The sequence below is a fragment of the Atractosteus spatula genome, chromosome 4 (assembly GCF_055471065.1).
Source record: "Atractosteus spatula isolate fAtrSpa1 chromosome 4, fAtrSpa1.hap1, whole genome shotgun sequence".
Taxonomy (NCBI): Eukaryota; Metazoa; Chordata; class Actinopteri; order Semionotiformes; family Lepisosteidae; genus Atractosteus; species Atractosteus spatula.
The window spans coordinates 16,976,638-16,991,955 of record NC_142709.1 but is presented as its reverse complement, the minus strand read 5'-3'; the positions used below and the strand labels follow the sequence as shown (position 1 = coordinate 16,991,955).

General features: G+C 42.6%; 2 protein-coding genes across 2 annotated transcripts; one reads left to right on the top strand and one right to left on the bottom strand.

The window, feature by feature from the left end:
• Positions 1 to 942: 942 nt before the first annotated feature.
• LOC148835948 (uncharacterized) lies at positions 943 to 4,673 on the bottom strand. The gene has a single exon (XM_088914365.1). It carries the CDS (start codon positions 4,671 to 4,673, stop codon positions 1,779 to 1,781), a length of 2,895 nt encoding a protein of 964 aa, XP_088770491.1. The 3' UTR covers positions 943 to 1,778.
• Positions 4,674 to 10,573: 5,900 nt separating this feature from the next.
• On the top strand, positions 10,574 to 13,659 carry LOC148835947 (uncharacterized protein C11orf42-like). The gene is made up of 3 exons (XM_088914898.1): positions 10,574 to 10,645; positions 11,543 to 12,209; positions 13,535 to 13,659. The coding sequence occupies exons 1-3, from the start codon at positions 10,574 to 10,576 to the stop codon at positions 13,657 to 13,659; spliced, it is 864 nt and encodes a 287-aa protein (XP_088771024.1).
• The last annotated feature ends 1,659 nt before the right edge of the window (positions 13,660 to 15,318 follow it).

Sequence of the window (15,318 nt, the reverse complement as noted above, 5' to 3'; positions counted from 1 at the left end):
ATTGTATAATGCAGGGTAAGGCTTCATTTACAATATTGTGTACAATTGTGCTCAACGTGTTATCAAAGTAATTTTTCTGCTCTAGCCTCCTGGTGCTCAAAGAAGAGTACATTCAGTGGCTTAAGGGAATGTCCTACACTGACACACTGAAGGAACTGAACCTTTTAAGCCTTGAGCAGAGCAGACATTCAAGTATACAAGTATTCAAATATTTAAAGTATTCGTGCAAGTACAAGATACAAATATTCATGTTAATCCTTTGGCTTTGTTTCTAAAGAGAAAAATAACAGAGGACACAAGTGGAAACTACAGTACATAGAAATACTTTTCTGACTAAGAACAGGAGGCACATTGTTGCCCAAAAGCTTGTGGAATTATAGAACAAGCTACACAGCCAAGTTGTTGACCCTGTACCCTGGTTTCTTTCAAGAAGTGGCTTGATGAATCATTGGATAAATTAATGAATAACAACTAAAATGACTAGATCGGGCGGATGGCCTCCCCTCATGCTTTTTGAGTCTGCTCACGGCTTGAGGCAGGCATTTCCTCGCATTTTTGAAACTCACTAAAATGCATTGCATTCAGTCCTTGTGCTGGGGTATCCTGTGTCTACTAATTTTCATTCCAACTGAGTTATTAATTAAGCTATTAAACTATGCTCTTGGGATCTCCAATCTCCTTTATATGAGTCATTTCCAAGAAATGTAATGAGCAAAAATGAGTTTCAGCTTTATCTAAACTTGTTGATCTCCTGCAGCTTTCTAAGCAACTCACTGTTCAATTAGTGATGCATAAAGAGTTCATAATGACACTGAAACACACATAAAAAGTGTTCCAATTGTTGCATGGACCATTCCATTCAACTTCACTGAAACAATAAACCTAAGAAAAGCCAACCTTGGGTCACAAAGTTTATGATAAATTAAAACAGAGCTCTAGAAATTTCAATTAAATGTTTTTTTAATAATACAACTTTCAGCTGTTCATGTCATTAGTATTACTGCTAAAATTTCCTCATCACCATTATACTGTACAGACTAGGTTAATGAAAAGCAGTTAATAATTCCATTCAATCATACAGTTCCTTTAACCCTAGAGGGTCCCAGAGTGCTTTATATACAGTATAGGAGAGAAGACACTTCATCCACTACTGAAGTGCAGCCCCACCTGCATGACACCCAACAGCCATTCTACACCAGCATCCCCACTGCACAGCAGATCACATAAAGAAGTGAGAAATTGCTTCACTAAGTGATTTAAGGGGGACTTTTTTAAAGAAAGCCACTATGTACAATCCCAGAGTGGCACTTAGCCATAACACTGGGAGGGGTGAGTATCCCTACTATTTTAAAAGTACTCTGGGATCTTTAATGATCAAGTAGTCAGGACCTCGGTTAACGTCCCATCCAAAGGAAAGCACCTTCTACCTCACCATACTGAGGCATGGGTAGTAACTGATCTAGAAGGAAAAGCGCTACTTACACATTATCTAGAAAACTCGCAGATTTCTTTAGAGGTTTCCCCGACCTAACCAGCTTCCGAGATCTGACAAGACCAGGCTGCAAGATAGAAGCACTGCTTACAGTTTATCTATTTATAGTTCTGTTAGTAACATTTATCATTTATAATTACAGATTTCAATTTGATTGATGATAAAATTAGGAATCCTTAATTTCAGGGATTTCTTGAAAAGGGATCTTCCACCCCTGTTAGAGGTAAAACAAAGCCAACAACATCCTGGCAGATTTGATGTGCCAACAAAAAGCCTGCAAAAATAATTATTTGTACTGAAAGATCTTGATGCAGTTGTGCATGCTGTCTGCCACCACTAGATGTCCATCTGGCAATAGAGCCAGACCCCTGGGGCTGCTCAGTCCCTCTGTGATGATGGATCTTCCTGTCCCCTGAGAAGGATACAGCAAAACCTTGTGCTCCTTGGCCCAGTCTGCCACAAGTATATCACCGTCTGTGTCGATGCACACTCCCCAGGGGCAGGAGAGCACCGGTCCCAGACCAGCATTAATGCCCAGGATCCTGATGGTGCTCCAGCTGGGATCCAGGACTTTAACACAGGGTGCTCTACTAGTCTCACTTCCCCTCTCCGAGACGGCAACCAACCCTGTGGTCAGGCTGGCTGCCACAAGATATGGTTTACAGAATCCAGGGACCACAGTGCGCTCCAGCTTCCGGCCTGTTTTGGGTTCCAGCTGGAAAGCAGTCAGGGTGCCACGTCGGGTGTCAGCAACTACGAACTCATCCCTTTGATTGACAGCAACCCCCCTTGGGGCCTCTAGCTCATCTCCACCTCCACCGAAGGCCTGCAAGCGACGCCCGTGTCGATTGAAAATGAGAAGAGCACGCTCCGCCGCGCAGCTCAGTGCGATTAGACCCTTTCCATTTACAGCAATGTCAAAATAGTTGTGGTGGCGGCGGGCCGTAGAGCCCTCAGTACCCTGGGTGGACACTTGCTGCAGTATGTTGCCACGTGCATCTGTCACTTGCACCCTGGCATTCCCACAATCCACTACATAAAGCTGGCCCTGGGGCATGGCATGAAGCCCGCTGGGTAGACTAAGTTCTGCCCTCCCAGAGCCAAACTTTCCAAACTGTCTGACCAGGCGCCCTTGCTTCTGTCCTTCTCTGCCTTCTTCTTTAATCACAGTCTGCTCCACCTTATCCCCCTTGCCACCCATTCCTGATCCCTGCTGCTGCTCTCTGGCAGAATGAAAGGCTCTCAACTTTAGCCCTGCACTCCCACGTTTAGAGGGAGCAGATGACACATCTATAACTGACATTGAGACTGACCTAGAAACACGACCAGGACTGTTTTTCGTACTCTGGAAAGAGTGAGTGCTCTTACTTTTAAAGCCAGTGCTACAGAGGTCCTTGGTTTCATTCCCATTCGAAAGCCGTCTGAGAGATGAAGAAGCGCTTGATAAACACTTCCTGTTAACCCGTCTCTGTCCTACCTCGTCTCTCCCTGACCCTTCAATGAGGGGAGGTCCTCTTCTAGACAGATCAAATGTAGATTTTGAAAGGCGCAAGTCTACACCACTGCTGCGAATGGGGATAGTGTAATCTCTAGGGGAACTTACGATGAAAGTGTAAGACGAGTCAATGCTGTCCGCTGGTGAAGCAGGCCTTCCTGTATCTCCATATGCACCAACTGCAGGATCCTCAAGGGACAAACTAACATGTGAGGGGGACCTATATCTGGGAGAGAGATCAAGACAGCTCCGGCTAATTGCAGAATCTCGAATGCCTGTCTTGGGGTCTTGTTCATCTTCAAGACTCTGCTTGGAGCCCCTGTTTGACGACTGTGAGGCTGGCAGACTTTTACTATTTATAGCGAATCCTTGAGTGATTGCATTTTCATTCCAAAAGGTGCTTTCCGCATGTTTTCTTGTCTTGCCTATGTGATCTGGATGGCTTTTACTGGCTGCGGAGAACTCTTTTTGTGTGCTGGATTGAGCACTGTGCTGGTTAGCCATCAAGACCTGATCTTTAGGCGGTCCTGCATACGTTCCCGGATCAGTAGATCCCGGGTGATGTACCACACACTCTAGCGCTCCCTCCTGGCGGGCAGAGGGACAACGGCTAGACAACAGAACAAGAGCTCTGCTGGAATGGGGGCTGCTTTTGATGTGATTACCTTCTGTACCTTTCTCAATTACAGTCTCCTCTTCCCCATTCTCCGATTCCCCATCACTCAGGAAAGCAGGAACAGCCTGAAAGAGGTCTCTCTCTGAATCTAAACTCATTGCCAAGTCACGTTCCCCATCATCAACTTCTAACTCAGGTTTCTGTGAATGAATACGGGAGTCTGCCAGAGAGGACAGGTCTAGGGCAGGAACCTCTGCGAGCTGTGGCATTTGTATACCGCTGTTTGTCTCCTGTTCGTTTTTTATGTCACTGATGAGTTTAGCTTCCTGAGACCCCATTCCGTCACCTGTTTCTGCAACCCTGGGAGAGAGACGAATCTTCCTCACTACTCGTACACCCCCACACTCCGCCACAGATGTCTTAGGAGACCATTCTATGACTTTTTCATCTGCAGTTTTTACCACCGCTCCATTCACTCTCTGCACTCGGTTTTCACCCCCACAGGCTTGTATTTGATTTCGGTTCACCCCTTTGGAGTGACAGCTGTCACCCTGCCCCCTGCTCTGACCCTCATGTGGAGTGCGGAGACGCAGGCTGTGCTCCTGGACCCTGATCTCCCCGAACAGGACCAGCTGATGGGGAGGGGGGTGAAAGCTGACCCTTTTCAGCGAGAAGGGTGGCTCCCAAAGCAGCAGCTCTGAGATCCTGTGCTGGAGATTCTTCTCCAGGTTTGTCCGTCCCCCTCTCTGGATTTGATCACGGAGCTGAGCCAGAGACTGCAGCCTCTCCTCGATGGAGGCCTGGATGGCTTGTGCCGCAGCTGTGTTCTCCTTCTGCAGCTGCTCCAGCTGGAGCCGGGTGTCCCGGTGCTCCTGCCCCACCCTGTCTATCAGTCGCTGCTCTTCCCTCTGGGCTCCCAGCAGGGCACATTCAACAGACCTGGACACATTCTCCATGTCCTGAATCTGCTGTTCCCTCAGGTGCAGAAGTGCCTGTTGACTCCTTTCCAGCTCCAACAGCACCTGGGGGGCCCACATGGGAAGGGCCCCCCCTTGCTCATCAGTTTGCATTGCTCCTCCTGGCGCTTTAGAGAGTACCAGCACTGCTCCACTCTACGGCAATTGTCATTCTTTGCTGCCTGAGAAAAAAATGAGAATGGATTACATCTCAGCTTGCTTTTGCTCAATACAGCATTTTGGATTTTATACTTCTCCCTGCATTTCTTCTACAGCTACTCAAGATACCTCTCCATGTTTTTTTTTCAAGAAACAGCTAAACGAGGTCCCTGGATCAATTGGCTTCTAACTACTGAATGGCCTAGAAAGGCAGCATGACTCCCATTCTCTCCCATTTGCGATTTTTCCCATGATCTGATGTACAGAGAGACACTGACCCTGCAAGATCATTTAAAGTGTATTTCCAGTCATGAACTAGGCACTGATGTACAGTATTGCTGCAGATTTCCTGTCCTCCAGTCCTCCAGTTAAGAAACTAAAGCTGTGATCTACAACTTTTCCCCTCTCTCAAAGAGCTTAGCAAGCCATCTGGACAACATTACTCACGTTCTTACTTACTGTAAATATGGCATAAACGCAAATTAAGCAGAAGAAAGGAAGCAAAGATAAAGGTAAATGAAATCTGATGATTGAAGATGAATGTAATACTTTTTCCCTCCTATTTAAGTGCAGTTACTACTGTATATGACACTATAATAGTCTTCATTTCAAATTTTAATCTTTAGAAATATTCCTAGATTACCTTGGATGTTGCAGCTACAGTATCAACAGATTTAACATAGTAAGACAGTTGACATGAGGACTTTATAAATAAAGATTATATTTTAAAACTGAAAAGCAGACTAGTTCAGCTTGTTTGCTCAACTTCGTGATGCCAGTAAAATAGGATACTTTACAATGTAAATAGATTACACCTCTTAAGGCTATTGAGCAACACAGAGAATGATAACAGCCTCCAGCAGAACCTGATAAAAACAGGGCCTGTAACCCAAGGTGGCAGAATGATCAGAATGAAAAATGTATGAATGGAAGACTGGGAGATGCAATGCAGTGACTAGCCCAGTGTGGCATATTTTACCTGTGAGGAAATGTTTGCATTTGCTGTCAATTCTGTGCCAGGTGTTTTATTGCCATTATATTCTAAGACATGTGGGTTCATTAAAACAGGGCAGGGATCTTTATTTGCCTAAGTAAATACATAATTGCTTTACAGTGCACTGAAAAATAATCCTTACTATATTGCCTTGAGGAATTTATCACCTCATGATAATTCATTTCCTGGCATCTCTGTATAGATTATCTCTATTTAAAATCAGTAAATATATTGATTAGGAAGCTGTCTCATACGTTTAATGGTAAAGTCCAAGTTTTGGGTGAATATGACATGGAAATGAAAAATGCTGGTTTCTCTGTTACACCATTTTCTTATTTATTTAACCAAATGTTGCAATACCTTTATCATCATCAAGACATTTTCTGAACACCACTTGACCTTGGTAAGGGCAGTGGCCACTCACAGCCTGTTCTGACACCCTGGATGAGACCAGTCTATCACTGGTCGCACGCCCACAGGCACCAGAGAAAAAAGCCCGTTAACTAGCTGGTACTGTATGTCTTTGGAAAGCGGGAAGAATTAGAGCACCTGGAAAAACCACAAGACCAAGGAGAAATCAAGCAAATTCCACACAAAGCACCCAGTCTAGAATTAAACCGAGGACCCCCGACCTATGGGATGGGAGTGCTATCCACCGTACTGCTTTATCATCCTGTTTGTTTTTTTTGGCCAGGATGTATTACTGCATATTCTGAGAAAACAAATAGAATGGACAGAAAAGTGACAGTGCTTTTTCCAGAGGTAATCAACCGGTTTTGTTTTGGTATTGGTATTTGGTTACAGAACTTCCAGTTATTTCAAGCAAGCCTTTTTATTTTTTTTAGTACAATTATCTCTATTATTTTATTGTTCGTGACACTTGGGAGAGCTTAAAAGTAAAGCACAGGAAAATTATATTAACAATTAAATAATATTAAAATTATATTACATTCCGGCAATTCCAAAACACACGGAGAAGAGGTAGACAAGCTGCTGATGCACATTAGATTGCAGTTCAGGCTCTACAGTACATTAAAGGGCCATAGCTTCAATCACTGGAAAGCTGCTGATACTTAGACAGAACTATGCTCTTTCTCAGTGGGAGATAATGTGTTCATGAGCAAAGTGTGGGAGTGCTGTTTCTGGAGCTGCTTTGGTTACGGAAAGAGGAATATCGCTCCTGTCTCTTCTAAGTGCAGCAGAACTGACTTCTGTTGGCTGTAGCTAAAAGCTTTTTGAACAGGAAAATAAGAGGGTCATCAGTATAGTATTCAATGAGAAGAATTTAACCACTAGTTAGAGCATTTATTATAGTCAATACACTACAGGTAAATGCTTACATTTTTGTAAACGCTGACATTTCTGATGGTCTACAGAAAATTAAAGGATCGATGTAGTCAGTTTTGAACCATGTTGTTTGTGCGGAATATGCTAGCTTCCTTATGTATTTACTTCAGTACAGAAACAAGACAAGTGACTGATGGGGTGATTAAACAATAGAGGTGAAATTGACAGCAATTGCATAAGCATTTCTTTTGTTTTAATTAAAATATTTTGTTATAAACATTAAGTTATGGAAACCAAGCTTCTCTGTGCTTTGTGTGTTAGATTTTGGCACTGTTGAAAAACTTAAACCTAGATGAATCACAGAATAACGGAATCCGAATGAGTTGGACCTCACATTCCTCACATAGAAAGGAATATCAAGTTGCAGAATCATGGCTAATCATGGCTTACGGTTGCTTTCTCACACACTTCAGCAGAGCACCCACTAGAGACAATTACTGTATTCTTTTTCAAAGAATCAGAGTAAAGAAAACAGATCTGAGAGAAACGTTAGAGAACTGTTATCATACAATGGTGTCAATCACATGTCAAGCAATTAAAATCCTCAAAGTCAACTTCAGAATTTGTAGTGACGCATCAACCAGAGAACACAAGAGAACAAAGAGGTACTTTTTTACACAGAGGATTGTGAGAGTCTGGAACCAACTGCCCAGTAATGTTGTGGAAGCTGATACACGGACTTCTTTCAAGAACAGCTGGACAAAAAGCTTACAAAGGAGAGGAGGCCATCCGGTTTAACTAGCCTGTTCGGTTAGATAATTGAGGATGAGCAACTCAATTAGGTACAGGCAAACAAATGGGAAGATTTGACTCTTGCCTTTGACATTTCATGTTTTTAAGCTACACAACACAAAGGCTCGATTCACCATAAACTGAACTAACAATAAGGATTCTCTGCGATTTTAACTCCCATCAATGACATAAATAAATGCTGATATATGGAAATCATTCTCATAATTGCTCCTGCTGCTGTTCCAGTCTGTCAATGTAGGGTACAATATGATTTCAAGCCACCTGCCATATAGAGCAACACTATTTAAAAAAGATGAATAAACGGAATTAAAGCATTCTGATTGCTGTGTCAGTAAACACTTACAGCAACATATTCAAGCAAAATACTGTAGTTGTAGTATGCAGTCAAAAAGAATTCTACATATAATTTCACCACTACAGTGTACAGTATATACAGCAGAAAGGTCTTAAGCATCAACCAGGGGATTCAAACTTCAAAGACAGACTTCAGAGAGAGGGAAAGAAGTGTGCGTTCCTTTTTGTGTCCGTAATTTTAAAATGAATTATAATTACGAGGTTCTGTTTCTCATTAAAACACTGCATAAGAACATAGAGGTTGAAAACTAGAGACCATTGGGACCATGTAGCTCAGTACTCGTATTTCTCACATTTACGTGACATGAGGAACCCATCCAGCAATTTCTTGAATGAAGCCAGATTATTGACTTCAACAACATGGCTGGGAAGATTGTTCTAACCTGTACCTACAACCATTTGTGTAAAGAAATGCTTCCTGTTCGGAGTATTGGCAACTGCTAACAGAGAATGATGATCATTGTTTTAAACAATGTTTAAACAACATTTTGATAAGTAAAAGGGTTAACAGAACTTTTCAACAATATAATAAAAAGCTTATTTTATTAATCTACAAAAAAATATCTGAATAGCTGAATACTTCTTTTGTTATGCATTTAAATCTAGAACAATGAAGACACTTTTTATTACACTTTTGAAAATTAGGAGAGAAAGTCTTATGTAAAACTTTTACATAAATGCACAGATTTGTTGGTAACAATTTCAATCTGCTTTTGTGTGCCCTTAAAACCTCACTATTTCTGGACCTGTGGACACTAAACAAACACTGATATAAAAGTGGATATATAAAATCTACCTCATAAAAGTAAATGACAAAACATTTCACACCTCCTTTTAACAAAGACAATGGAGACAAATATTTAAAAAAACAATGAAGATCTGAAGGAATGTGTAATATACAATTAACAAGAATATCTTAAATCATACTGTTTAAATGTAATGGGCCCTAATGATGGTGAAATACCATTCTCACCAAAGGGTTCTTGTTATCTTGGAGGTGTTTTGTGAAGCAATCCTTACATAGCAGACACTAACACCCACTCCTCTCTCACATTTCCCTCTTCAATGTTTCATGAGAGGCTACTGTTACTTTGTCACTGTGAGTCCACCAGGTCTGCATCTCATTACCTGTCACTCATGGGGAGCAAGTCCCCGTGATGATGAAGCACCGAGCATGCAGAATGGGACTTGGACAGCTCTGAATGATTTTTAAAGCAAACTGATAAGCATGACCCCCATGACATGACCAGAACTCTTCTCAATAAGCTCGATAAGTGTCTACCCACGTACAGTAAAAAGTCCATTTCAACAGACAAAAAGAAGGACATATTCTGAATGAATTTTAAAGAAAGGCTAGCTGTAGAAAATGTGCAGGGCTAATTCTAAGTTGCAAAATTAAACTAAAAGGCTGCTTTAATTTTATATGGCACCAGCGTGAATCTGTTTCAAAACAGGATCATATCCGTCACAAAATTCTACAATGTGACCCACATGGAAAATGTTATCATTTTCTAATTATTCATAAATGATTGATTATATTATCAATGTATATGGAAGGAATGTTGATATACTATTATTTGTTCAAGCGTTTCTTGTCTGCTTTTAGTAAATGATCTTACCTGTGCGCAGGTATCTTGAGCCTGTACTCTCCCCTGCTGTCACTGGAGCTGCTGCATGCTGCTGAGCTCCGTGCTGAACTGTCACACACTCAGGGCTCACGCTCGTTTGTTAGCACTCGCACGGTTGTCATGGGCAACCAAGCCAGTGTCAGCCCCCCCTGCTGGCTGACAGGTACCTAGCGCACACCTTCACAGCACCCCTGTCTTCTGCTCTCTCACTCACGAGACACAAGCCTGCACATTGGCCTGAAAGGGCACAGAGGTCTTTGAAACTTTTTTCAATCTAACACAGAGAAATTGGGAATAAGAGTCATAACTTGGTGGAGGGATTCAAAACATAGTTCAGATTAAATGAAATGGTCCTGGGTTGGCAATGGCTGACAATAAAACAAATGAATCCCTTGCTTAAAATGACAGTATTGGTTGGTGTACGTAATGTTATAAACATTTTCACAATATCTTAACTATGTGAAACTTTTGACAGTTCTATTAATTGGGTTTCTAATGTAGACTCACCTTAGATAAGGGCATTGGCTACATTGAAGAAAACAATAATAATGGCAATTACCCAGTTGTATTTGGGTATGGACAGGGATATTTGACACTGGGAAATGTCTGATAGCTGAACCTTTATGGCATCATTGTGTTGTCATGCCACACACACAATGATCACAACAACTTATTGCCTACATTCTCATGTAGCTATGGAAACAGAACAATTTGCTTTGACAAGACATCTAAACTCTCCCCCTGCCTAGCTGTAGCCTGTCTTCATCTGTTTCCATACAATGGCCGGCTTAAGGGTCTCACAACTAGATATTAAAGAAGCGGATGATGCTTGGGAGTGTGTAAAGGAAAAGGTAAGGTTATCATGGATAACTTCAGAAAGATGGATGTCATTCAGAGGCCATTATTATGCCTAGAATATCATCAGAATGACACAAAAACAAACAAACACGGTGCTAAGTTGCAGATCAGCTTCTTGCTATGCAATTATAAAAAATAAACAGGTCTTCTTGAACCAAAACAACCAATCAAAACAGTGGGTAGAGCTCTGTACTGATGTGAGGTGAGTACCACACGGCTGCCTTACAAATGTTTGCAGGACGCCTTGGTGGAAGAGCTGACTGTCATGCCGTGCAGTCTGTACTGACTGATCTCCTATTATAAAGTGATTCTACAATACAGTCTTATTAGTTCACACTTGTTTTCATCTATTGTGAATTATGCTATTTTAAACAATGAGGAACTATATGTACAACAAATATATTAATGCAGTCTGAATTTTTACGATTAAAGGAAGAGTCAAGATAAGAGTTTGGAATTATCTAAACATTCCTAGTTACACAGTAGTGGACCTGACAAAGACCCTGTGCTGTTTGTTGCTCTAGGGAATTATATTTGTCCTGTAACAGAAGTACAGTATAAACACCAAAAAGCAAACCTAGCACAGCAACACAAACTGAATGGGCCACATGGCCTCCATCATTTGTAAGCTGTCTTATCACACTGACAGTCTTAAGTGCCCCTGCTATGGCACAATGAGACAACACAGAGCCAGGATTCAGCACAAAGTCCACCCTTTGTCAGTTTACTTGGGGTTTTTTTCAGTCATGAAGCCAAAACTGAACCAAGTCGTGCAGCCACAGTTCAGGACTATGGATCTAGCTGCTCTCTCCAGTGTAATTTCTGGGTCACTGCCTGCTATACCCGATATTACTTCCAGGTCACTGGCTGCTTTCTGGTATTACCTCCAGGTCATTGCCGCACTATATGGCCCCCAGATGGCGCCAGTGCCCTCTCTCCAGGATGCCAAGCTCTACCAGCCCTTCTGTGCCATCGTCGAGCGCTACCACCGGGCTGCTGGCTCCCTGAGGAGGACCCGCCGGCTGTTCCCAGTTGGGCCCCTGGAAGAGCTGCTGCAGGAGCAGCACCAGAGCCTGGTGAAGATGGAGATACAGCACACAGTCCCCGTCAGCACCAACTTCCACTGGGAGGAGGTGGTAAAGGGCATCGGCCACGTGCAGGTGACTATACCCAATATGGAATGGCGGTCAGGCCTGGTCCTCTTGTCCCCTCGCACTATCCCTCTCCGGACTGACCTGCGGTGGTGGAGGTCCGCACAGTGCCTCTATGTGGTGAGTGAGGTGTACTGCAGTTCGTCACTGTGGCTGGGGGTTCGGAGGGACTGGGAACAAGCGGAGCTGCAGTTTAAGGAGGACACCCCCCTGGCCTTCTCCTGCCTGAGGTTTCCTCTGTCCAGCTCAGGGTTCCTGGAGGCCCACACGCTACCGGAAAACGGCCTCCCACACGCTAAGGCACAGTGGGTAAAAACCTTCTGCTCGGAATACGCCTTTCTCCACTCCGACCTGCCTGTGCAGTCCCCCAGCCTGAAAGCCAGACTCTCGCAGATTGTAAGCGACTGTAAGTCCACAGACATTAAAAATCACAAACGTTCGCATAAATCACACGCCCACCATGGAGATGTAATGGTTATGAGGTGTTAAAAGCTTTATGTCCAAAACTGTTGCCACTGAGAGCTTGTACACTTAAAAAATGTCATAGTTTAGAAGTTCCTTTGCTTTTATTACCTTGCTTCCCCCTGGTTTCTCATTGCTTGTAAAATTTAACCTGTCTGTGCTGTAATCAATAATGCTTTTATTATACTTACTGCTCTTTACTTTTCTGTTTCACCACAGCCTGTTGTGTACTCACTCTCCTGACACATCATGGGCATCAGAACTAATAAAAAACTGGCCTAACATAGAGCATACTGCACAGAAGAAATCTGATTTGCTTCAATGAAGTTATTACAACACTGAAAAAGCAGTGTTCATTTTAACTTCATGTTTACTTTAGAAGCCATATGAACATATTCTTTTTTATTTTTCAGTTCATTCTCACCTTTTTAATACATCAGCAGCTTTCAGATTTTCTTCTAAAGAAGCACCACTTGTTATTAATGAATTTTATCTTAATTAACCTTCAATTAGAACACCACACACAACGGATTCAACTGACAAATGCTCCTAATACAGCGCAGAGAACTATATTCCGGGGCAAGGTTAGTTAGATTGTAAATCAATATCTCCAAGCTGTCAAACAACTGCAGTTACAATGTGGGGGCTGCGAAACCTCTTTGAGCTCTGCAGTAGCATCTCTTTTCCACGGGTGCACCAGATTCAAGCCGATGCCGAACCGGTCTATTTGAGCCTGCCCAGTGTGACCTGGGCAACTGTGCTCCACACTCCTGTAGCTGACGGCTATTGATGAAGCACAGGAGAGAAGACCTTGCAGGGTTACGCCAGTTTGCTTCAGCCAAAGAAAGATATGCAGTCATAAACATTTAAAAAACATTTAAAACATTTTTCCTTTTGTTGTGTTTTTTTATGGCATGGCTTCAGGTTTCATCTTATGCTTATTTCAAACTAATTCGCAAATACACCTTCTAATGGTTCTTTGGCAGACCAGGGCTGAGCCTTTTTTTCTATAGTACTTCTAGATTCTTTTTTCTGTGGCGACAGAAGTTAACAAATTCTGCTGTCACATCACAGTGCCCTCTGGCCCAGTTACTACTGAGTCACTTCTAGATTGGTTGTGGGGTTGGAATTTTTAGGGAGCATTTTGGAGGAATTAACACACTGATGAAACAAAAATGCTGTACAGGACCCTGAGGGTGCAGGTGACTCAGTAGAAAAGTCACCTGTCTATTGAATTCTTTCTCTTTCGCTATGTGTGAACCTGCACAGGCCGCCTTTCATTCTCCTGGCACCCTGAGGGCACCGGCAAGGATCAGCGGGACATGGAGGAGCTGCGCTCTGCTTCCAAGCCGCTCCTGTCCGTGTCGGGCGACTCTGATGAGGACGTGGGCTGAACTGGGCAGCCACAACGGGCTCCCAGCTGGTCTCGCCAAGGCTGCCTCTTGTCGAGTGCACACCTGCACAGTGACGAAACGACTAATAAACCAGTGCCCAGTGGGGACTGTTCGGTTGTGTATCTCTTTTTGCAGCAGGAGTCATTTTAAGGGTTTTGGAATTGCTTACCTTCAGAGGTGTGGGAACCAGATACCCAAACAACCCGATGCAGCTGCTGGGTCCGTATTTAAGCCATGGGGATCTGTCCTCCAGTGTCGCTGGGTTATTACATACACTGACATAGTGAGAGTTGAAAAAAAGCATTCAGGGAAGGAAAAACTTTCTCATAAAATAGGTTTTCCAAGGTGATGTTCCTGGAATAAGAAAAATGTGGTGTTTGGAACACAATTATCAGGGATGATTGTCTGTATTGAGCATCCAAACATTCATGGAGCTTGTGTTGAAATTAGTCTTACTTAAAGAGTCATTTTACTGTATGCAGTGCTTCATGGGTGGTACAGTATGTACTGTAAATGTGTACATTTGGTTTTTCCTTTTGAAAAATGACCATGAATATAACATTATTCTAGCTTGATGAATAACCCTTTTCATATCTTTCTAGAGTAGAAACACATTTGCATCCCCATTTGTGTTCTCCAAAACATGAGGAAGGACAGGCTCCAATATTCCTTTTCCCCACTTCAGGAGTCTTAGCCATTGTTCTTAACAGAGTGAATTCTCAGAAGCCTTGTGAACAAAGGCATTTGAGATGATGGGGGATGATTATTATATTACCTTGTGCAAAAGTTTTATTTAAGCCCCAATTCCATATATGTTAGTGGAATCAGCAAATTTACCAGACAACAGACACCCCCCCTCAGCTGTGCAGGTGTCATAGCAAAAAAAAAACACAGTGGGCTGCCTCACACTTTCACAACTTCCTAGTCAAAGTCTTCAGTATATTATAGATGAGCAGTTGTTTGTTGAAGATTACAAAGACAGATTACAGTAAATCAGAATGGACAATATTATTGCCAATTATTGGCATTGCATGCTATTTCCAAATATGAGAAGCACTCTGTATATACTGTACTGTATCTTAGCAACAGCAATGAGCCAATCCTCCCTCTGCTGGTGATGCATTAGTACAACAGGCCACCTATGACAGTCCAAATGTATACAGAGAGAACCTGCAACCTGTTCTATCTATGAAGCTCCTAGGTGAATGGCATACAGATTGCAGATGACAATGTAACAGTGTTGTTTCAACATGGAATGGTACTTGGCTCTCATTTTAATGCTACACTGAACACAAATCACTGAGATTGTGCAGACTTTATTTCCAAAATCCATTGTCAAGCAAGACTGTAAGGAGCTCAGAGGGGGACTGTGGGGCATTCTAGAGCAGAAATCAGAGCAAGCAGAGCGAGCAAAAATGATGACAGACCAGACACGGCACACACTGACATATGCTATACGACAAACCTGACATCTGTCCTGAGAGTCAGCAGGTGTTGTTCATGGGATGAGGGGAAGGAAATGTTCAAGGATTTCGTGGCAGGGCAGATTCTCATACAGTATGTCAATAATCAGGGTCTCTCTGACGATAGCAGCCATTAAGGCATGCCCTCGTATAAATAATCCTATAAATGGTAAATAGCTAACTGTTTTTATCAAGT

Coding starts and splice junctions, on each gene's coding strand:
- LOC148835947 (XM_088914898.1), top strand. CDS start 10,574: ATGGCCGGCTTAAGGGTCTCACAACTAGATATTAAAGAAGCGGATGAT. Junction 10,646..11,542: donor GGGAGTGTGTAAAGGAAAAG/GTAAGGTTATCA, acceptor TATTACCTCCAG/GTCATTGCCGCACTATATGG. Junction 12,210..13,534: donor CTCGCAGATTGTAAGCGACT/GTAAGTCCACAG, acceptor GAACCTGCACAG/GCCGCCTTTCATTCTCCTGG.
- LOC148835948 (XM_088914365.1), bottom strand. CDS start 4,673: ATGCAAACTGATGAGCAAGGGGGGGCCCTTCCCATGTGGGCCCCCCAG.